Source organism: Seriola lalandi, unplaced genomic scaffold, assembly GCF_002814215.2.
Source record: "Seriola lalandi dorsalis isolate HSWRI2012SDOR001 ecotype SW California unplaced genomic scaffold, Sedor1 jcf7180002054672, whole genome shotgun sequence".
NCBI classification, from domain to species: Eukaryota; Metazoa; Chordata; class Actinopteri; order Carangiformes; family Carangidae; genus Seriola; species Seriola lalandi.
In genome coordinates, this window is record NW_019525225.1 from 270,280 (window position 1) to 294,279 (window position 24,000).

The window sequence follows — 24,000 nt, forward strand, 5'->3', positions numbered from 1 at the left end:
CCAATCTGCCCTGAAGATGTAGCACTGCTCAGAGGACGTATCATAACCTCTTGTTTTGTAAAGACAACAATGGCTGACGCTCTTGTCAAGCCACAATCCACCCCACTCACTCCCGATGTTCAGCGGCAGAGAAAACTTACAAAAAGCCTCTTTAAGGCCTTTCTTCTATAATGTTTTTCACCAAACATGGAGAAATTAACCTGAGGAAACCACTGATGAAAAGAACTCAATATCAATGCTGTTATGAAAATATGACAAACTTTTCAAAAAATGACAACCTCCACATTTATGCCACTTAGTTTTTTTTTGTTTTGTTTTTTTTAATAAACTGGTTCTGCTCTGAAGACCCGTGGGATTCCTCTTTTCCCTGCTTCACAGTAGCTGAAAATGTGCCTCCCCCACATTACCACACAGTTTATATTCACTTTCAACCAACTGAAGAGAGAAAAGAAGGATAGAAAAAAAAAAAAAGAATGAGCACAAAAGGGGGGTAACGAGGGAAAGGAGTGATGACATAACGAGGGGGGGGGCTGACGTGCATGAGAGTGCAGGTGCGTACGTCATCTGTAACTGGGAGAGGAAGAGCAAGCATCCCTTTATGTAGGTCACATTAAAAACACATGCAGCTATCACAGATTCAGCCAACTAAACAACCAGCCTGACAAGCAGCGCTGAAATCACGACTGTACGTGCGCTCCCAGCTCTCCACGACCGTGAAAATGAGAACTATCCCCACAGTTGAGTCAGTAAACTGTTATCTCTGCTACAGCTCTCTGAATCTGCGGCACAGACCTCGTTACCAGCCTCTTCAATTACTGATGAGTCTGGGGGAATGACATCATGTGCTCTGTTATTTTTACACAGGTTTAAGATTTAAAAAAAAAAAAAAAAAGAAAAGAAAAAAGAAAAAGTAGGTATAAGCTGAGCTGTCAAATGGAGACATTTCATGACTTAATGTGCCTTCCTGTCTTCTTGTGACATCACACCATCTTTGCACCATGTCACCACCCTTAACTCATGAAGTTTAAAAATCATCCTGGAGCAAATTAACTAGCAACAATGTCACAATGTTTTCACCTCCAGATAATGATAATCAACTAATATTAGTACCCCTGACTGAGTCAATCATGTGTGACAAATGCACAAACAAATTAATGACTGACTTATATTGTATTCTTTATATAGTGACTTATATTGCGCCCTCACGTGTTATCTAGAAAGTGCTTCACACACTGCAGCTCTTAATCACATGGAGCCTATGTATGAAAATACAGATTGAAGAATACATTTTAAGCGGGGTGGAGCTCAGGAAGAGAAAGCAAACTACAACATAATGAATGTGGGAGGGGGCTGTTTATGCAAACTATATTCATGAGGGGAACACATAGAAGAGGAAGGCAGTAAAAAACAGTATGTAATTATAATAGTGTGCTCATGATGTAGTGATAAAGTATGTGTTTTTGAAAGAACCCTTTAAATTAGCTGATACACATCAGTGCGTTGTCGACATAATACAGCAAAAATGAAAGATACAGTAGGAATCAGATCACTGGTGTCAACAGATGTGTCATGAGTGGACTCACGGTGAGCTGTCCTGCAGGGGTCACTCTGTGTGCTGTCGGCAGAGTGAGCCGACGAGACAGAGGACACGCTGGAGCTCCTGACAAAGCCGAAGGCCGCCAGGCGGCCCGCAGGGAGGCGGCTGGAGCTGAAGCCTGGGGGACGCAGGCCCGACTGGCTGGCCTTGGGAAGCATAGACCTGGACGCTGGGGCCAGGGGCTGGGCTGCTGCTGACGCTGGAGGAGGAACTGGAGCAGGAGCAGGAGCTGGAGCAGGAGCAGGAGCAGGAGGAGCAGCATGTTGGGTGAAAACCTGGTCATCTGTTAGAAAAGCACAAGATGAAGAATCACTTAGAATCTTTCTGTTTTTTTTTGGTCCATTATTTGATAATAATTTTGACAACAGAACTCTAAATGGGTTGACCTCGGTTGAACTGACAGACGACGGAAAACAATGGCACTAGTCATTGCATGAGTTTCGTCTTATCTGGTAATGAGCTGCATTTATGCTCCTTTTGTTTGAGCTGCAGCATGTGTGTGCCGAACAGACAGTGCCACAGGTATGGGAAATAATATTACATATGTGTGTGTGTGCCTGTGTGTGTGTGTGACTATACTGTTACAAGATTAAGCATAGCTATAATGTTTATTTTCCCCGTGAATCTTTCATCGTGTGTTGACTAAGCTCTCAGTGGGCACTAGGAAGTTGTCTGTGTCATGTCGACAGCAAGCAAGTATAATAACCATATACACAACAACCTGCTAACAGCAGCTTTTGGCTCTGGCCATGCTTGCAGAGTGACTGGGCTGGTGGCCAGCAGTTCCTCTAATACCAGCACTGTTATGACATTTGACGTGACACTCGCGATTTAGGACATCGATCATATATTTTTCCAGTAGATACATTATGTTTCTAGTTTGCTTGCATTTATAGTTCATTACATTATTGGTAATTCCTTGTTATTACAGGTATTACAGTGATTCTGACTGCAGTCACCCAAACCCTCTTAAAGCCATGACCCTATCATGTGGGTTCCCAGACTTAAAACCAGAAGAGAAAGCTTAAAAATCAAAGTTGGATTAAAAGAGAGAAGAAAATGAAGAGGAGAGAAAACAGAGGGAGAGAGAAAGGGAGGATAAAAAAGTAATCATAGCTCCATAGTGGCAGCTTTTGTTACTGAGCAATTGGAAGAAATCCTCCCTCTTGGTAATCTATGATTTCCAACAGCAAAACAGATGAAACGTGCAGGCACGAACATTCAAGGGTGCACACGCACACACACACACACACACGTACGCATGCACGCACACACACACACGCATGCACACACACACACACACACACACACACACACACACACACACACACAGAGTGGGCAGTGGGCAAATCCCCAGGCCTTGGATAGAAGCCCCATTTTGGCTACCCCAGCCTGCAGTAAAGGGCCTAGATCCTGGGCAGAAGAAGAGCATTATCCCCTGCTGGCTGCAGAGATAAGGTAGGCAGCCCTCCTTTCCTCTTCATTTGCCACAGCTGTGTGCTGTAGTGCACACAGACAGTTGGTAGGGAGAGACAAAATGGGACAATAAGATGGAGAAAAGTCTCCAGTGTAAGTCCCCTCCAGTATCATCGGTGCCACCGTTCACACTTATCACCTCTCTTTCCTCTTTCCTCAATATCTGCCTGTGTGCCATGTGGTCGGTCTGTTTATTAGATTTGGAGCTCTCTCCTATTGAGTGAGAAGGTCAGGATCATTAAAGATAAATGTCCTCATTCTCACCCCCCTCCCCCACCCCCACCAAAATCCATTCATGCCCTCTGAGAGACGAGGGAAGTGAGCCTGACTAAGAAATATCCACTTTAGCCTAGATATTACGGACCAAGGCTCCGGCTAAATGAAAACACACATTATTCATAACAACTGAAAAGAAAACAGGAAAGAGATAAAAATTTATGAGATAACTTTGACTGTCCTTCACTCACTCTGTATTTTCTCTCTTGATTCTTTAAACCGGTAATTACTTTTTTTTTTCCAACTTCTCTCTTGCATTTTTCTCTTATCCCACAAATTCCTGCCTGCAAAATACATTTTACCTGATAAAGTGGCTCTCAAAAGTACAAAAATAGGACTGAAATGTATGCGTAAGTGTGAACTTGGGGAATGCACTATAAATCATAAAAGCCTTTGTGTTTTTCCCGAGCTTACTGCTTCTCCCTTCAGCCATACGAAAGATTTGAATAAAACCACTTTACTTTGCCCTTAGGTCTGAAACACTACCTTCAGTTTCTCAACAACCCCTTCGAGAAGAAAAAACACATTCATCCACCGGCTTTCACTGAAACAACGCGCACCCTAAGTTGAGATGAATTATGTAAATATGGCTCAGAAAAGTCAATGGGACAGGCAGCTGGGATAAGCATTATAATGACCAACCGGTTTTAATTACAGCCCAAGGTGAGCTGCGACAAACCTGTATGGATGTCCTCCACAAAGCGTTAAATTGCATATTATTAAATGTGATACTTGAGTGCATCGCAATCTCTGCAGCACTACTGGAGCAAAGCACAGGGCTTCACTGTTGTGAGGAAGGGAAGATGAGTGCCTCAACATTGCAGAAGTTACTCCAACACAAACGTCCTGTCGTATAAGTGGATGATCTTCACTTTCATAACAATAGTTTTAGTTTAAAACCGACGCATTAATTATGAGAGGAGTTGCAGTAATTTGACGGCTATACAATAGCTATGCGGTATAATTACTATAATGTGCAAGTGTAAGATGGAGAGATTTCCTTTCACAAAAGGCTGATACAGTTGTAATTCACAGTGATGAAGAGAACAAAGGAAAAATAAAGTGCTTATTGTTAAAGGTAACAGTTCAGATTTCTCCAGGACATGAATGAAAAAAAACAAACAAGAAAAATCAACAGGAAATCCCTCAGTTACACAGCCTATATACACAAGGACAGACACTAATACACACAATGCTGACCAATGCCACATATATACACAGTGTATTTGAACTGGTGTTTATTAATGCAGTGTGTGTAGGGCAGGATACAGCGGGGATGGGAGATGATTCGAGCACGAAGATACTGACGTTACTTAAGTGTTAATTGCTTTGCACTTCAAAGCCTGTAGTTCCCAGAGGGCCAAGCCGCACTGAGACACCATACATATGTATTAATAGGGATTATGATAAGGAAGCCTGGCACATCATAACACTATGCTGATCAGTTCTGTATGTGCAGTTTTTGGTTGTATGTGTATGTGTGCATCTGTCAGTGTATGTACTGTATGCACATGTATGGCTCTCTCTGTGTTTTTTTACATGTTGTCCGGGTTATCGCGCTCGGGGAGAGAGCAGATCAAATATGGATGGAAGTGATAAATGCCACAGGCCCCCCAGCTGAGTGTGGGGTGATGAACAAATTTCATACTTCAATATTCCAGCGGTAATGCAAATCTGACTTCAGCAGTCAGAGGTGGTATCTGAATCATCTGAATTAGACATTCGCTGTGTGCAAAGAGGAAGTGTGAGCAAGCTTTTATTTATTTATTTTATTTTGTAGATGGCAGCCTTTTGGAGCACAGGAAGTCCCCTCAGAGTATTTCCTAAAGCCCTCCAATCACATCACAGCCAAAATTAATCTCAGCGAATGCATTTTAATGAAGCTGCCTTCATCTCAGGCCAATTTGAGGGGGAAACAGTCCCGCAACTACTCGTTGCTGCAAAGGAGAAAAAAAAAAGAAAAAGATAAGGTGGCTCTCTAGTGTCTCAAATTTTGGGTTGCTGAAATAAAGAGAGAGACTGTCTCCATCTGGCATTCTAGCTCTTTTCAGTGCGGTAACATAAAGCTGCTCAAAAAGCGGCTGTGAGGGGAGTGTTTTATTCACCTGTGTTATCTTTCTGACTGGTCGCTGGGCTGACAGGCTGGACAGGCTGGCTGAAGACCAGCGTTGACCTCTGACCCTGACAGGGTCCTCTGCCCTTGGCTGAGCCCGTAGCTGTCCTGGTGACAGCCCCCAGGCCCAGACGCAGACCTCTGCCGGAGCGCAGGAGGCTGCCACTCCCTCCGGCCTGAGCAGCTGCCCGATGCTGCAGCGCGTCCTCAGGAGAACTCCCTTTAAAACCGGCAGATCTTCCCACCTAGAAATCAAAATCATTACATTGACCAAAAACACCACTCAATAATTGTCTTACAACATCTCTGGAGTTCTTAAGCAAGCATACTTTTGTACAGTTACATTATATTTTCTGATTAAAGTAAAAGAAATATAGTATTTCAAGAAAAGGCTCATACTAATACGTGGATCATGATAATACTGTGAGCATGTTTACTTTTGTTACTTTTTTGATACATGCATGTGTTTTACTATAATTTGTGAAACAGATATTGTGTGTCGTACTGTGTAAAGTCTTTGTTTTCTTATTGGAATTTCCTGCTGGCACTCACTTACTTGTGTTTACTGATCAAAGTTTCGCTGCCAAGACATGTTTGCTTTTGTGTATTTTCGCCTGTGATATTGTGAACACACTGGGAAACGCAGCATTTAATGCACCCTGCAATCTAATAGCAGACACCACGATTATATTCTGCATCTATGTATCCATACACACTTAAATCCCTTTATCAAACTTTCAGTGTGAAGAAAGCAGATGATTAGAATATATGATATGACTGATTGTGTGCAATAGATAGTATCTCTACTGCAATGTGTTACTGTGTGTTATTAACTCGGAAGGTAAATGTAACAAAGGCCAGGAGGGAAAAACTCCTGATGGCAATGTTAAACTGTTTAACATCACCAGCAGAATTCGAAAACGAGCGCGTCTCTTAACGGCATTGCTCTGTGTATGGGACAAAATGTTAACATACAGTACATACAGTGTCGTGTGAAGCCTTGAGAATTGCCTTGTCCCTGCAGGGTTTCGTACTTGTGCTTGCATTAACTATTTATTTCCACATGTTGGTGCTTGACGCTGCCAAATGAAGCTGTTTAATCAGAATCAATAACGATTTTAAAGCAATAATGAGCAGCTCTTGTGAGAGTGGGGATGAAATGCAGAGGATCTGTGATCAATTATACATGGTTTACTGGGGGATAGAGGTTATGGATACCAGCTAGGGAAATTGACATGCAGAGTCAAGAAAGATGAACAGAGGAAGTTTGTCTTTGTACTTAAGGCAAACGATGTACTGTATATCATACAGTAATTCACTGCTGGTAATTGATATACCGTCATAATTAAAGTAAAATTAAATCCATTTCAATGTTTGTGTGAATGCACTGTGACTGTGGATATAAAATCCATTGCTGAATGAGAATGAGCTCATTACCGAGCTACAAGAGAAATCAGAAGAATACAAGCGTCATTCCTCTACGGAAGATCTACTGAAATCAGATACCTATTATAAAGACGATACAAAATACTCACTTCTGATGGCGGCCCGTAGAAGTTGTCTACTTTGCTGCCCAGCTTGGGTGGTGCTGTATGGCTGTGTGTGTGTGCAGGCGGGACAGTGTTTGTGTGCCCGGGGGGCCTGATACTCCTGCTCAGCACACCTGATGGGAAGATGCTCGTCGTCTGCATCTCTTGACGGTACTTGTCATAGAGCAGATTGGAGGCAACGAGCACCGGGGGTCCTCTGGTTTCTGCGTCAGGCTTGGAGGGGTCTTTAGGGGTGCCTTTGAAGGAGGTGGGTGCTTGGCCGTGTGCATATGCAGAGAGCCTGGACGGTAGAGAGGATACCTGATAAGGTCCGTCAGCAGCTTGGGGCTTAAACTGAGGATTCTTTCGGACGTAGGTAATGATTTTAGGCCGAACCCCTTTAGGCTTAAGTTTCGGTGATGGAGAGCTCTCTTTGGGACTGGAGCTGTGGTTGGATTGGGGAGAGCTCTGCTGGCTGTTTAGAGGCGCTTTGGGGATTCCGCTTGTGCTTATATTAGTTTTGACTGGTGCTCTCAAGCAACTGTTGCCATAGCCCTGAGCCGACGTTGTTACAGCAGGGTTGCATCCTGACGGGATGTGTTTAACCACTCCAGAGACATTCCTGGAAACGAGGTACATGGAGGGTTGCCTGCGTGGTGAGCCCTGGGGTGTCCTGAGAGGGGAGTGGGGAGGGGTAGATGACCTGGATTCAACCCCAGTCCTGTTGGGACTGGAGCAATTCCTTCTGTATGTGAGCTGGGTCTGGGGTCTCTTCTCTAAGGTGGAAGGGATAGATGGACTGGAACTACGCCGCTGGGCTGAAGCCACCTGTGTCTCCACAGGTGGAGCCTCCCTCTGGGCCGCTGGGTTGGGCTGCCTGGGCTGGGGGACTGCAGATGTGCTGTACAGGTGGGAGAAATCTGATGGTTCACGTAAAGATGTTTTTGTAAACTTTCTGTTTGATCCGTTACTGTATGAATCTGGGGTGTGGTCAGGAGAAGCGGGTTGCCCCATCTCAGCTTGATGAGCACTGGGCTCTGCTAAACACCTCGCTCTTCCCATCTCTGTCTGACAGAGGGGTCTGACGAGCTGTTGCCGTCGCGGTGGCAGAACTCTCTCCTCAAATCCAGCCTTCCTCCTTTGGCCCAGCCCCACATCCGAGGACAATCCATTTCTATGATGGCTTCCCTCCCTCTGTCTCTGATCCTGGCTGCAGAACTGAGGATGGTCATGTATCTCCTGAGGATGCGATGATGCAGAGTTCTGGTTGGCATCTACAGAGACTGCCCTTCTCCTGGTCTGGCCTGAGGTAGTGTTGTTAGCATTTGGATAAGGGTGGGTCTTGGAGTTGGACAGACAGATTGGAGACTGTGCTTCTCCGCTGCCATCCAGAGCACTGGACAAGCTCCCGCTGAGGGAAACGGCTGACAAACTGGAGACAAACACATTTGTCTCAGACTTTGACTCCTTCAGACCTCCCTTCCGCCTCTCCCTGCCTGACCTGGTGTCCCTTTTGTCTATGGAGCCTGTCACACATGTGTCAAGCTCTTCAGTGCTATGACAGGCAATCCTTTTCTGCACCTCTTTGCCCCTCTGTATCCTGCTCTCCACTTTGTTGCTGTCGTTGTCATTTCTCCTCACGCCGATCGAAGCAGAGCTGGCAGTTGAACTGGAGGATATGGACATGGCACCGTCGTCTTTTCCATCTCTCATACTCCCTCCATCATCTTCCTCCTCATTCTCCTCCTCCTGATCCCTGTCTTCCAAGAATGCATGTATCTCCTCACACTCCAAAAACTCCATGCACTGCTGCTCAGATCCCCAGATCACTAACTTGTCAGGGGATTCCCTTTTAGAGACCAAAGGAGGAATGGAAGTTGTGCTGTACCCCGTGTCCTCTATCAGTCCTCTTCCTTGTTGACCACCGATTGAAGATAATCGATTGGCATTATCATCCCCAGCCTGGGGGAACTGGATCTGCGTTTTGTTTCCAATCTTGTCTCCTCTGTCGACATTGACCCTCGGTCCCTGGAAACTAGTCGGGATGCTCATGTTGGACCGATTGGCCATCTATGGAGTTAGAAATATTTCTTCCCTCCCTGTCTCTCCTCTTGAGGGTCTGTGCGATGATGGCCCTTCAGTTGAGTCTTCCAAGGACGAAATGTCATCTCATGAAATCTTTTTCGCTTGCATTTACTGTGAGTTAAGAAAGCTGTCTTTGATAGCTCTTCGGGGGCTGTGGTGGTCTGTTCAATCTGAAATAAAAGACAACAAAGGAAACTGTAAGAAACAGCGACAAATATGCGTGAAATACCAGCACCTTTGAGTCTGGTCTCGGCAGCGCCAATTACTGAAATTGCTGCACATAGCTCACAATCTTGACTCATATCAATGGATGGTCATTTTGAAGCAAAACAGAATTGGCAGGGAGTGAGCTTTTTTTTTTTGCATTTTTCTACGAGCAACTGCTGAATCAAACCATTTTGCGTAACATGTGATGTGACACACTCCAGGAGGACTACTGTTCATGTTGTAACCAGCTAGAGTGGTACAACATTAATAATAGGAATGCAATTATCAAATGATGATGGATGTTCACTATAGGGCGGGAAGAAAAAGAGTGTGAAGAGAAGAAGAGGAAGATCGCTCAGAGTACAGGCTGTTTGCATGTAAGTGAAGGAATCACCATGGGAATGGCTGATGAGGACAGGGAAGAGAGAAGGAAGAAAGGGAAGGGTGTTAAGTGTTTTGTAATGAGCTTTTGTCCTCAGGAGACATTGAAAAATAGAATGTAGGATGAGGAGAGGGTGAAAACATGTGATGTAAAATAACGTTCCAGCCATTTTGGTTCTACAGAATATACAAGATGAGCACACGGTGTCTGTAAAATTCTTAAGTGCACACTTGTCCCTAATATGAAAAACTTGAAAATTAAGTGCAAGTGTCGCTATAGGTGAGGAGTAGGAACACCAGCTCGGGGGTGGGGGTGGGGTGGGGGGATAAATCCATACTGTATGTCTGATCACTACAGGAGCTTTAACACTCAACATGTCTTCTCCAACACGCCATATGGCTGATTAAGCCAATGCCACGGTTTGCCACGAATACGCACAACAGCACATCCTGCTTCATTTAAAAGCAACATGCAGGATCAACAGCATGATGTACAGGAAACTAAAATTAAAATAATAGCTGACTGTGTGTGGTGCTGCTGAAACATGTACGGGCCACAGATGATCAGGTGGCAGGTGGAGGACAAATGTCTGAGAGGTTTTGTCACACCGTGAGTTTAATCACGGCCGTATAAAACAAAATGTCACGTCTTTGCTCTCAGAGGAAAGATTTACGAGTGTCTCTCTACATTTCAGTCTCTTCATAATTATGCAAGAGCTCTATGAGAAAAACCGAAGAATATTAAAGGACTCACTTTCATTCGCCAAGTGAGGATAGTGTTTTTTGTTTACTTGTTTGTAAAAGAGTTTCCTCCATCATATACACAGAAAAAAACTCATATAGACTGACATTATTTCAACCATCAAAACTCTCAGGTAAATGTTGTCTCTGTCTGTATAGCCGGTTGATATTGTATATTTAGACCAAGATGGTCATTATGTAGTCAAATATGTGTCTTCGAACCATCATCACTGAATATTTGATTAGTTTTTCCACAGTTCAAATAGCACTCCCACCCTCTAATTATATGTGCAGCGGGGGAGTCTGCTCTCATTAGCAGGTGCCTTCTCCATGTGTCCTCTGGCAGCGATATCAGTGAACTCAGAGAAGTACGAAGATGCATCTGACGCTGCTCCATTGCCAAAGTGTGGAGCTACATTTAGTCCAAATGCACCGGGAGGGGAAACATTCAAGGATATGATTTGTATTCCTGAAGGTCATCCTGAAATGATTTGGAGATATTATCATAGTTTCCTGTCGTGTCTTTTAAAAGAACACACACTTTTGAGAACTATTTTATTCAAGCACTGCAATTATGAAACACAAATATCAAAACTTTTATCATAAATGTATATTCGGATACTGGTTAAAATGAGCATTTCTTTACTATACTGGTAAAATTCTGCTTGGGATTAGAGACAGAGAGGGAAAATCCATTGCGGTAGACAAACAGACAAACATCATGAAGGATAATCCACACATTGTCTGCTGCCGATGTGTGCACTGCTAATGTTTGCCCTTAACTGGTGCACACAATCTAATAATTAGCTAATTATAAGACACACAGACACATTTCAAAGAGGCAGGGAAGGAGATTGACGGGAGGGGGACAGGGAGAGACAGAGAGCGTGTATGAGAGAGTGAGAAAATTCTCTGGGAGGACATGGTGGCAGATCGATTACGCCACTGATGTAGTACCGGCGCTTGTGCTGATGGCAGCAGTCTTGGGAGGCTGAGCACTAAGCTTGGTCACAGTGGCTGAGCCAGAATAAGCTGCACATCCCCTCATAGAGAGGCAGACAAAACCAACCTGGCGAAATCCTGAACACAATAAGACACGTAGTGAAAGAACCTGTCTGACTATGTGAGTAAAAAGACTTGTTGTGATGATGGAGAAAAAAAAAAAAAGAATAAAAAATGTGAAGTATCTTTCTTCAGGAGACGTGTGTTTGACAGGTCCTCCCTTCTGTTGCATTATGATGGTCACATAGCTACTCAAATATCAAAAGTAAAGAGGGTGGCATCGGAGTAGGAGGGTGAAGAAGTGTGGGTGAGGAGCTGAGTCGATGTTTCCTTTGACTGGAATATGAATTATGCAATTATAAATGCAACAAATGTGGAAAAAATATCTTTGATCATCAAGTCCGTTCTCTTTGAGCAGAGGAAACACTGCAAATAAGTACACAGGGATCATAGGTTGAGTAAGCATTGTTAATAGTGCTCCAAGCAAGAACGCCGTTTCATTTACATGTTTTCAGCATTTCTTTACCTTATAATGATATGGTATCTACTTTCAGAGTTAAAGTGGTACTCATTTTTGGATGGAATTCAGAGTATACTAGAAAGGACAAGCCCAATATTATTCTGCATATATGCATGTTGAGGAGATCTAGGCTGGAATATGTAATGAAGGTAGGCTTTGTTTCAGCTCATGGTGCGGCCCACTAGTTGAGGTAACTACTCTGAACTCCTCCGGGAAAACGACAGGAGCGAAACCCTGAGAAAAAAAAAAATTCAACAGTCCTGCTTCCGTTGTCATGGTAATGCCATATTCCTGGGAATCTGAGAATATACATCTCGACCCCTGCATCTTCCATCAGGGAAAAAAGGTCAGCGTTGGAAAGAGACAGCATAGTTCTGAAGGTCAGCTTTATGCTTTTACACTCACAGCTCATGCATACATTCTGCGGTGCGTCGCTTTCACGTGTGAACTCACACTCAACCATGAATAAAGATATATGTGGCCACCAGCACACACAAAATACACACAGCACTAGAATAGCTGAGTAAAAGCTATTCCCCACCAGGTACACACTACTCATCCAAGAGCAATCACATCCCTGAAAGTGGGTAGACAGACGCATCGCATGAAATGATGAAAGCATGGGGGCAGGAGGAGATGATATCTCAGCAGTGATCAAATTCAGTCAAGGACTTGGATTTGTGGTTTTTCACCAGGCTCCTAACCTTTCAGGCGCTGCATTTAACCACCGAAAGCTCTTCTCAGAAGGTGGGAAATGATGAGCTATAAGAAAATCACATGATGAAGGACTCACTGAAGGGGGAAAAAAAAAAATCTAAAGTGGAGTAGGTTTGAAAAAGAGACAGGCCTTCTTCATCCTCCCCTTTTTTTTTCTCTTGATGTGAGCAGGAATCAAGTCTGTGTGGGTGAAAGCCTGAGACACACACATGAGGTGGGAGAGATGAGACATACAGATGGATGCGGAAAGAAAGAAAGAGTTCGTCACAGGAGGGCTAAAGATTTATACACCGTCTGAACCTCTGAGGTGTCTTCCTGATATAAGCCTGAGAAAGCAGAATGAAGTAATTATTGAAAAATCCTTTACCATATATAATGCTAATGTGGGCTAAATTGCTCCCATGGAGCAAACTGGGAACATATATTTCCATAAGAGGTATCCTTGTTTAAAATTAATAGAGGAGGAGATGGGGTCAAAGAAGGGGGAGGGTTTGTGCTTTTTATGTTTAAGTTAATGATATTAATAATGCTGGTGATGGTGTTGCTTTTAAGAAAATGAAATATCACATAATATAAAGAGATTCAAACCCCCCCCCCACCTCAATAGATTTGGCACAGTCCCTTAGGTTTTCATGATGGAGAATCAAAATATGAGAGGGGGTCATAGTTGGCAAGATGCGGGGTGGGGGGTTGTGAATCTTATTTTCAGTCAGTGGATCAAATTATATGCTTCACAGAATTTTATTTCAGAGAAGAAAAAAAATTGCTAATTCAAAAAAAAAAAACCTGCCACAGAAGCTTACATATTTCTCTTTTCAGAGCACGGTAGGAAGTGTTGTGTATGTATGTACACATGTGAGAGCAGAAAGATGCTCATCTGCACAGACACACACGTCAACACATGCACACACACGCGTTCCCTCAGCGTCTTTGTTGTCGATCCAGCAGCACATGTGGCTATAACAGAAGCTATTTGTCTCTGGCACTTTGGCTTTATTCCTCTCCTCCCCCACTGGAGAGCAGACAGGTTTTATAGCTCTGTGGTCCCAGGGGAACCCTGACGACGCACACACACACACACACACACACACACACACACAGACACACACACACACAGACACACACACACACACACACACCCTCCATATATACATACATACTTCTGCACAGATGTGAATTCCAGCACATTGAAGTGGAGTGAAATGGACAGAGCGACAACATGTGCGTAACCATAATTTATGGCTCCTGAGCAACAAAATTAGATTAAGTGCAGGATTTACATTAAAAAGAAGCGTAGCAGTTATCCTTAAAGATGAATTTCCATTCCTCTAATACAGTACATGCTGTGTCTTTGCATGTAATTAATCTCTTATGACACCATCCTTGCATGTCCTTGTACACTTTCCCAAGGCTAGATTGTGGTTGAAATGTGTGTGTGTGTGTGTGTGTGTGTGTGGGTTGGAATTTGAGTGTGAACCTGTGAACATCTACCCTCTACATGTGAATACATTTAGGACTTTTGCACGTTGGAAAAAATAAACCAGCAAATGCTGCACACACAAAACAATCATCGTCTTGTCCATTTAGAAAAAAAAAAAAAAGAAAAAAAAGAAAAATGTATTCCTCTCTCCTTGTACTTTTTTTTTAATTCTGTTCACATACAGTGATCCGGCAGGATAAAGCTTAGGCAGAAAGTCTATTCAGAAGTAAGCTAAGCTTTTAGTCATCCATCCTTTCTCCTCCCATCTCATGTCAGCAACACAACACAGACAGAAATAGCAGTGAAATAAGCTAAACGCTCCATTTTCACAGAAGACACAATAGACACCCTGTAGACAGAATTTCACAAGTGATGATTCACTAAGTTTTTGTATGTGTGAACCGAGCGCTAACTCCAAGGTTGCCATCACAGAGAACAGTGAAGAAGAACAGGGAAATATCCAGAAATAGCATCCTCCAGTTGCTTGATTGTTGTTTTTGCGTTGATTTTCTGTTTAGATGTGCAGCACAAAAGAACAACAAACCAGCTCCTTATTAACAATCTTTGCTTCTCTGAATGCAGCACAACAGAGCTCACACTCTAATTCAGTTCAGCTTTGTCCCTTCAGTGATTCCCGTCTTCTTTTCAAAAAAAAAATCCTTTCATGTTTGTCCTCTCCTTCCCTCCATTCCCTCTATCACCTTAGTAATATAGAGTTAACGAGGGCCGGGTGAGGTGATCAATCCCATTTTCATCCTTATAGACGACAGATAAGCAGACTACCCTCCCCCAGCCCCCTCCCACCCTTCTGCCTCTCTCTACCACTCCACTCCCCCACATACACACAGTCAGATGCCTTTCTGTACCCCAGGGGGTGTCACTCTATATCACAGGGGGAACTGTAAGAGGATTTCTGCAGGATCTCGGGTCAGAGCGGGCGGCCATGGCTAACTGAATAAGGAGAATGAGAAAATCAGATAATCTGCAATAAAAGCTGATCTATTTCCTTATTGCACGCAGACAAGGCAGTGTTCCCTACCTGCGACGAAATCGACGGAAAATCACAATATGCCCATAATAGGATTTATTAGTCGGAAGCAAAAAAATGAAAAATGGCCAAACACACAGGCACATCACCCCTCAGCACATGTTCACACACATTGTTTGCCTCTTTGTCGCCCACTGTTACTGAAAGAAGGAAACGAGTGGTCGCAAAAAAAAAAAAACCTCCACAAGCACTAAAAGTGTCACTCTCCAAATTTAACATGAGGTTGCACTTACATACACATGTGCATGCAAAGTTACACGCGAAGAAACATGAGTACCACCTACACACACTCAGACAGTGACTATCACTGCAGCAGGAGCAGAGACAAAGACTCAGCTTCTCGCAGAGGGGGAAATGTGGTTTGCAAAATAGAGGTCTGTTGCACAAAAACACACTCCATTTGCCATTTTCTTAATTGTTTTTTCTTTTATCGTTTTTTTTTGTTGTTTTTTTTTTTGTCTAGTGTTCGGACTGAACCTCCACTAAATCAGACATGGTTCTGCTTCACTGTCTGGTTTTGCTGTAGTGTGCAGCCTGTGAGGATGGATTGTAGTAGAGATGGATAAAGGGAAGACAGATGTGCAGGAAATGAAAAGAGAAATGAGACGATAATAAGATAAGTTGGAAACAAAAAAAAATAAGGAGGAACTGGAAGGGAGATTAGCATGATTTGAAATAAACTGTCTACAGTCCGGAGGAGAGAATTAGAGGAAAGGGAGAAGACTTGTGTTTATTGGTTGATTGTGCCCTGCAGCTGAAACACAGACTATCATACATGCAGACATGGGGTGGCATGGAGGAGAGGAGAGAAAGGGTGTCTGTCCATGCTGGTTGCTGGTAGCACCGCATTGTTATTAGCAAAGCCCCTCCGCCCACAACCCTCACTCCTGTCGCAGAGAAAAATGTTAACTCTTGCATGGCTGGTGGGCGAAACTGTCTGGGGGGGGGGGGCAAAGAGGAGAGGGGAAAAAGAGCAATTCATCTCAAATGCAAAGCTGTTGCAGACAAAGAAGGCAATGATAGCGGAATCCTCTGTGGGACCGTAAAAAGGAACTTGCTAAATGCTCACACACACACACACACACAAACACACAAACACACACACACACACACACACACAGCCATGCAGAGTCAGACATAAAGCAGGGTAAAGTGAGAGACAGCCCCAGACAAAAGAAACGCTGAGTGCAACTTAGACCAGCTGAGTCACTTCTGTTTATTTTAGGAGAATATGATAATAGAAGCAAATGATGCTGCAGAGAGCGAAGAAGGGGGTGGAAAGGAATAGGGGTGGGGTGGGGGGGATTCTGGTTTGTATTGTAATGTGCAAGTGTGTGTGTGTACATGCATGTGTAATGTGCAAGTGGCAAACCCCAGTGGTGTGGGGGAGGGAGCAGGGGATCAGTGAGAGGTGAGCAAAGAATAGCATGCGCTGAAGGTCTTGGGGTGGTGATGATGTGCAAGAAAAGAAAAAAAGGGGGGGGGGGTTAATTTGAACTGGCTGTAAAAAAAACAGTTTTGGTACAGTGGATAAAGGAGGGTAAGGGAGGACAAGATGGGGCGCAGAACTCCTTCGGGAAATGAGGGAGGAATGCAGCTCAGGTTGAATTCACATATGCTGCTGCTGCTGCTGACGTTTAAGTTTATTTTTGGGAACGTGAAGAAGCCTCAAAAAGAATGTAGATATACAGTGAGGAGATGCATCATAAAAAATGAATGATGTGGATTCACTGGATGTTTCTGTGGCTTTTTACAGTCAAGTTAACTATAGCTCTCACAGCTCTGTCCTCATAAAACTGGCACGGTTTAAGCTCATTCACAGAGTTGCATTCATTTGCTTAATAAAGGCTGTAGCTTGCTGACTAATATCATTAAAACGACCGAGCACACAAAAATATCCGTAGCACATCGTTTAAACTGACTGCACAAATTCAGCAAATGGATACACAGACACACACACACACATAGTGGGTGACAGAGAATTTTGTGTGCGTGCCGATAGGTGTGTGTGTGTGTGTGTGTGTGTGTGTGTGTGTCATCTGTGGAGGCGTGTCTTTCCGTTCACCCTCTGATGTCCTGCCTGTGACTGCAGGGGAGGAGCTACAACAACAAGCTCATTGCCACCTTCCAGACAGACAAAGGCAGTGTGAATTTGAGAGTGTGTGTTTGCATGTGTGTTGACACTTCATTCACACTGAATTTACACACACACACACACACACACACACACACACACACACATGCGCACACACTCTCAACGAACAAGCTTCCACATCCTCGCACCGAACAGAGTGGAGCCTCCTAATTGTTTAATTATGAGTGATCACAACAACTACTATCAAATAACTATTATTAAAATAACTGCAGCCTCTTCCTCTTTCTTTCGTCCTCTCCTTATTTAACTCCGTTTATTTACATTCACTCTTTTTCAATGTTCACATACACATTAATATTCTAGGATATAAAACCCACTGAGTGTTTTGCCATATCCAGTGGCAAAACACTTCAGTCCAAACATAACTGGAAAGAAATGTTTAGTGGATAAAAAACCATGCAAATAAAACACATACTTGAGAGGCATACTGACATACTTTTCCTTCCCTCTCTCCTTCACTTCACTTATCATCTCTATTTTCTCCCTCCGTCCTCCTTCTTCTCCTCTGTTCTGTCCTATAAAATGACCTTGAAGGTCGCACCGGTGCGCTACACTCACCGGCTCTGTGACAAACTGTCTTACCTGCAGAAACACACACACACACACACACATACATCAGCGCCTGAACCTGAGCACATAAATAAAACACACATACACACACTGCTGCGAGTGGCTTTCCTGGCAGAGATCTGCTGAATTGATCGGTGTTCAGACATTGCAGAGGTCAGATGTAATGAATCAATCACACATGCATCAGCATCTAGAACAGCAGCTACAGCAGCTACAGCAGCTACAGCAGACAGCGTAGAGTTACAAGCCAAGGCCACAGGCTCAGCTGCCCTGCTTTGATGCAGTGTCAACCTCCACATTAACATGACTGGGAGGGATTGGCAAGATTTAGCAAAATGGACTGGAATATCCATAAATGTGGGAAGTCTCTGATATCGGGATCGATATTGGCAGCGGACAACCCCAGCAAAACCACACTTCCCACACATATAATATGAGCAAGATCTCAGTGTAGAATCCTGCCGACCACATGTATCTGGGCAGTGCAACCAAAATGCTAAACGATGTAAACTCTCAAAGAGTTGCAAAACTGAAAAGGCTGGCAACAAATACAATAATTTAGTCAGTAAACAAAAGAACTGGAGCACAGTGAGACAGGAAAACTGAGCCGACCACGGTGTCAAGGACAACTTGATCATTGGACACCAATCAATCAGGACAAGAGACAGCTGAGTTTGAAAGACTTGCCCTCGGTGGGCTCACCTTTACTCGATCCATCCTTCCCTGTCGTTCCTCTCCTCTCACTGCTCTAAGAAGCCTAAAGGTGAGGGTGAGGACGTGGGAGTTGTTCCAAAAGTAGCTTCGGCACAGAAAAAATACCACTGATATGTATTTGCACAGAAAGTAGTTAGAAGATGGTAAAGAGGAAGTGAGGTCTTTTTATAAGTGCAGCTGCAAGAGAGTGTGACATGAAGAGAGGAAAGAGAGAATTAGAACTGAAGCATTCACAGAAAGAAACCACAACCTGTGGTAAATGGTAAAAAAAAAAAAAAAAAGGTTTCCTTGAAGAATTGATCAAATGATATCTTTATTTCAACTTCACATTCCTCCTGGACGGCTCCTACTCTTTCAAAAAACACTTTTATGAAACAGGAAAAAAAATGTTAAGGAACTTCTTTTTTTTTGCCACTTTTGTTTCTTATAACTTGATGCCAGAAGCTCAAATTATCACAAAACTATTGATAGGCCTGAATGAATAAAAAAAAAAGTCCTATAAAATCAATACAAATTCCTCCAAACTCTCTTCCTCACCACCTCTCAGTACAGTGGATCATAGCCGGAGTCAGCTCTACATAATCTATACCTGATCATTAGCCTTACCCACAGAGACTTGACCTGCGCCATCCATCCATCACACCAACCTGCTCTTCCCTGTCTGACCTCAGTCTCTCTCCAGCACAGCCACACTCCTCCTCCTTTACTCCACTGCTCCACTTACAGTCAGGTCAACTTCCCCACTGCACTCTCATTTTTCTCCCGCAGAGAAAGAGTGAAATTTCAAACATTCCCTCACAAACTGCGCCGCATCGCCCTGCGAAAACAACACGCTCGGATTCCATGTTTTATCCGAGGATGCTGAGCGAAACCGAGTCAGCAGCCAGACCCAGATTCTACAAGCAACATAACCCGCGACGGTTCTGTAAGAAAAACCGGTACATCGTTGCAAAAAAAAATAAAAAATAAAATGAAAACAATAAAATGAAATAAATACCCGAACGGTGTTTTTACTTGCGCGACTTACCTGTAGGTTTCTCTGGTGTTGATTCATGGAAGAATGTCGGTCAGACGCAGGAGTTGCAAAACAAAACACAAGCGTGTCTTTCCACTCCCTCCTCTCTCTCTCTCTGAGTGGCAGAAACAGTGCAAGGAGAGAGAGAGAGAGAGAGAGAGAGAGAGAGAGAGAGAGATGCTGCGGACAGGAGGAGGCGGAGGAGGAGGTGCGGTGCTGATGCTGATGCTGCAGCCGACATCTCTCAGGGCATCCTCATCCTCGCGCTCAGGCGCCGGCTCTTTTCTCCTTCAACACGTGTGCGCTCTCTGCTGGATCGTGAGAGAAGCCCGGTTATGAAAAATCTGTCCATGCCATTAAAATCACCGGAATTCATCATAAATAGCAACTAGATGGATTTTTTTTTTTTTTTTTTTGGAAAAGCTCGTTTTATTTACAGGAGTTATGCATTAAACATACAAACTTTTCACAAAAAGGGAAACAGAAAAGGAAACAAGCAAAAACGACATAGGAAATCTTCACATATAGCAGTAAATGTCTAATATTAAATCTACATGTTGGTACCTGGTATTATAGTTTTTGAGTTTAGTGGGATTGGACGGAAGTTCTTGTTTGTATAAACATGACATAATCCATGAGTTGCTGTCAGCCTCTCATTCACAGTATCCCTGGGTCCTGACACTAGGCCACCAGCAGATGGCGCCAAAATATATACATTTCATGTGTATATAACATAGGCAACAGCTGTCCTCTGTCTCTTTGTTAGACACAATCATATGTCAGACTGTTGTTTAACATTTTAACAGAGAACTGGAAGCCATTTTGCTCTGGCCTATTAATAAACTACAGGCGTGCATCTGAAAAATAAACAAAACACCAGGGTGCATCTTGACAACAAACAAACAAATAAACATAACTCAAGGTCCATTTAATAACTTTTTTTGCAGCTATCAGGTGCATCTCCTGGTCTTCCTGAGCAGATAGTTTGTTCATTTGTTATCACCTAGCCAACAGTAACTATGGGTACATTGACAACTGAGCAAGCTCCATCTGCTGAAGAAGGCTGTGAGATGCAGTTGAAAGCTTAATAAAAAGCTCAGGTTTTTGCAAGCCATGGATGAACTTACACGCTCCCCACAAGGCACATTTCTGACAGTTATGAAGTCTTGTTTTTTAAAAAAAAGTTGCGTCAACTGATGCAGCAAGAGCGAGATAATGCTCCTCGTCAGAGAGAGGCGATGTTGAGTAAGGAGAAAACTGAGCCACAGTGACAAATAACAAATAACAAAATGTTGTTTTTGTGCTTTTTTTGAAAACAAAATGTACACAAATTCAAACACACTGGAAACCAACCATGACCGATCAAAAAAAAAAAAGGGCAACAAAAAGAAAAAGTCTGAGAAAGTGATGTAATCACAGCAAAATGACATAAACGTGAGGCAGCCGGTCATCAACACAGGTGGATCTGAAACATCAAAAGCCTTTATAATGTGACATCCGTTATGAAAGGAGGAAGCTAAGGTCTGTAGAGCTTTAAAGCAGCATCAAAGGAGAAGGAAAGAAGCTCCTTCTTTTATCTATTTATATAGTATGTGTACATACACCGTATTTACCTCAGAAGTAAACACGAAGGTTTGGCACGACATGTAGGAACAACCAGCACTGATTTTCCCAGAAGTTACACATGAATCCCTTTGTACTGATTCAACAGAAAATCAAATGTAAATGTCATGCAGAAAAAAACAAAACAAGTACAACTGTGGATATTCACAACTCCCAAGGAGACTATAAGCTAAGACATGAATCAGTTGAGAATAAATGAGGACAGTTATGTCGTAACAAGTTGAATAGTTAGATTTCTTTGAAACAAATACAAGTATGGGAAATGGGCTTTGACTGCATGTTTTTGACATTAAAAAGTGACTAAACAAGTAGATATTGTAGTGCTGTACTGCTTAGTGTAACATTTCAACAGGGTATATTACTGTGTTGAGTCCATAAATGACAAGAACTCTGGAGGAGTCAGTCATGTATGGCTAATACTTGAAGTCGTAACTGCATGTCACACATAATTATTACACTTGTACTGTGAAATGCTGCATTGCAGGCAACCCACTATGACCCCAGAGCACTTGTTTCTGCCACAGTCATGCCAATATCCCATATTTCTAATTGTGTAACTTCTGTTAACATGGCATTACTGGTTAGATCAGCCACAGGACAAAAGAAGGTGACGGCAGTGATTTTTGCCAATCCCGAGGATACACAGTTTCAGTTGCGCTGACCGTGTAAACACGACATAATTGACACAATGTTTTGGCACAAACAGAAGCAACAAAGCCAAAGAACCTACAGACAGATGCTCCTACGTATGCACAAAAGTCATGAGGCTTTCAAAATAACAAAAAGCCCTTTCTCCAATTTACAAATAATTTACTGCAAGAAATATACACAACATTTTATATACACGATTACATTGATTACACATATGCTCTGTTGTAAGGGACTGCCAAAACCACAGTGAACGCACTTAAGGGTTAAAACTAAAATTTTGGTGATATGATATTAATGATAAGTGTCAATCAGTGCAGAGGTCTGTATTTAAATGATGAATTTCCCTTATGTTAAAGGGAAACTACACTGAGTTTGGACATTAAAGTCTGTTTACAGGTCTTAGGGAGCAGTACTGCACATGAAGTTGTATAAAGAATTTTGTGGCCCTGGGGGGAGTTGACTGCTTCAAGTGATGTCACTTGAGTCAGCATTGGTTGGGTCTGAAGACGACAAGTTTGAAAGAGAGAAAAATCTGCGGGCTGTGGATTTTGAAAGAAGTGAGCTTACCAGACCCCCGAGGCTCTACTCCTCAGCCCTCGTTGCATGAGGCTGGCGGCTTCAGGCTACATTAGCTGCACACCTGAATCTCCAACCAAACTGTTCGTGGTTGAGTTGCATTTTGGGTAGTGTAGAAATAAGCGGAGTACTCTTTTAGGTTTACGAAAAGAAAAAACATACCTACAAGCATGAGATACTTTAATGACAACAAACAAAAAAAAAAAGGAAATAAATGTACAAGTGTGGTGAAATTTATCTGATCCAATTCTTCATAGACTTTTACTTAATTGTAAATATTAAGTTGAATCAGATTCATAATCTGAAAAACACACTGGAAATGACCATGTTTTATGAAGCAGCTAATAGAAATACATTCATAAACATAAGAAAAGGTGTAAAATAAATTGAGAATGAACACATTAATCCGAATTGAACATCAAAAAAAAAAAAGTTGGCCTGTTTTATTTTTTGAGAAGATTAACGAAATGTTACAAGCTACAGATGCAAAAAGACACAGCAGCCAGCACTGTGAAAATCCGCTATTATCTAATCTTACATGACATTAACTGGCACTCAGCAACTGCCAATGCCTACGCCTGATGCTCAACATGTGTCAAGATACACAAATCAGATTTCATTTTTTTTTTTTTACGGAGTATTAAAAATCCCAAAAAGAGAACATATTTTAACATCTGTCTTTATCACCGTGAAGAGTATGTAAAATTAGGTATCTAGTCACAAGGCTCGCCAAGTTAAAATGCTCCTGTTAGGCTTTAGACTGAATCACTTCCTTTGAATCTCTGTCTCTCAGTGTAAGGAACTGTCCGACGGGATATTTTGCTCATACAGCAATTCCTGCATCATAATTTGCAGCCGGATCCATGACGTCTGATTGGTCAGGGCTGCTTCTTGCTAAGACATATGCCTGTCTTTTCTTTTTGCAAGTAAAAGTCTGGGACCTCAGGTGGATATCAACGCAATCCTTTGGACTTAAAGCTGGACACATGGAAAGTGTAAGTTAAAGCTTCCTGCTGGCCCAATGTTATGTGCAGCCATTCGACTGACCGGCCTCTTCTGCTGGCGGACAAGTGTAATAACATCACTGACCAGCCAAATGTGCTGCGGTGTGTATTGTGCAAGCTCCGACTTGTCAGTGAGGACTGTTAGAGCAGCATTTCAACTTCAGTTACATAAGAGTTTATCAAGTTTAAGAGAATGTAGCTATCGGTATCAGTCTGTGTTTAATATTGATGTGTGTTTTCTGATTTTCAGACATATGTAGATATATACAGTAGTTTTCATTTTTTAACAGAAAAAAAACACAAAAGTTGTATCACTGTAGAACTGTCAGGCACCCAGACAACAGCTGTTACCACATGTGCACACAGTCCTATTGCGGGTAATGTAACCCAGACACTCCAAAGAAGTAACTATGACCCAACATGAAGAGAAACAAATATTATGGTTTCGAGGTATCTGTGAGCCTCCCTCAAACACTGCCATGTTTCATGTCTCCAACACGAGCCCCCCACCCCACCCCCC

At 42.8% G+C, this 24,000-nt stretch overlaps 1 protein-coding gene across 2 annotated transcripts in view; it reads right to left on the minus strand.

The window, feature by feature from the left end:
* mtus2a (microtubule associated tumor suppressor candidate 2a) overlaps positions 1-19,721 on the minus strand; it is a 41,443-nt gene extending 21,722 nt beyond the window's left edge. For both annotated transcript variants that reach the window (XM_087178027.1, XM_087178026.1), the window contains exons 1-4: positions 19,639-19,721; positions 6,998-9,246; positions 5,455-5,707; positions 1,584-1,880 (exon numbers count right to left, since the gene is read on the minus strand). In XM_087178027.1, coding sequence (XP_087034153.1) covers positions 1,584-1,880; positions 5,455-5,707; positions 6,998-9,061 — 2,614 coding nt within the window. In that variant the 5' untranslated portion in view covers positions 9,062-9,246; positions 19,639-19,721. The remainder of the gene's footprint in view (positions 1-1,583; positions 1,881-5,454; positions 5,708-6,997; positions 9,247-19,638) is intronic.
* Positions 19,722-24,000: the final 4,279 nt, after the last annotated feature.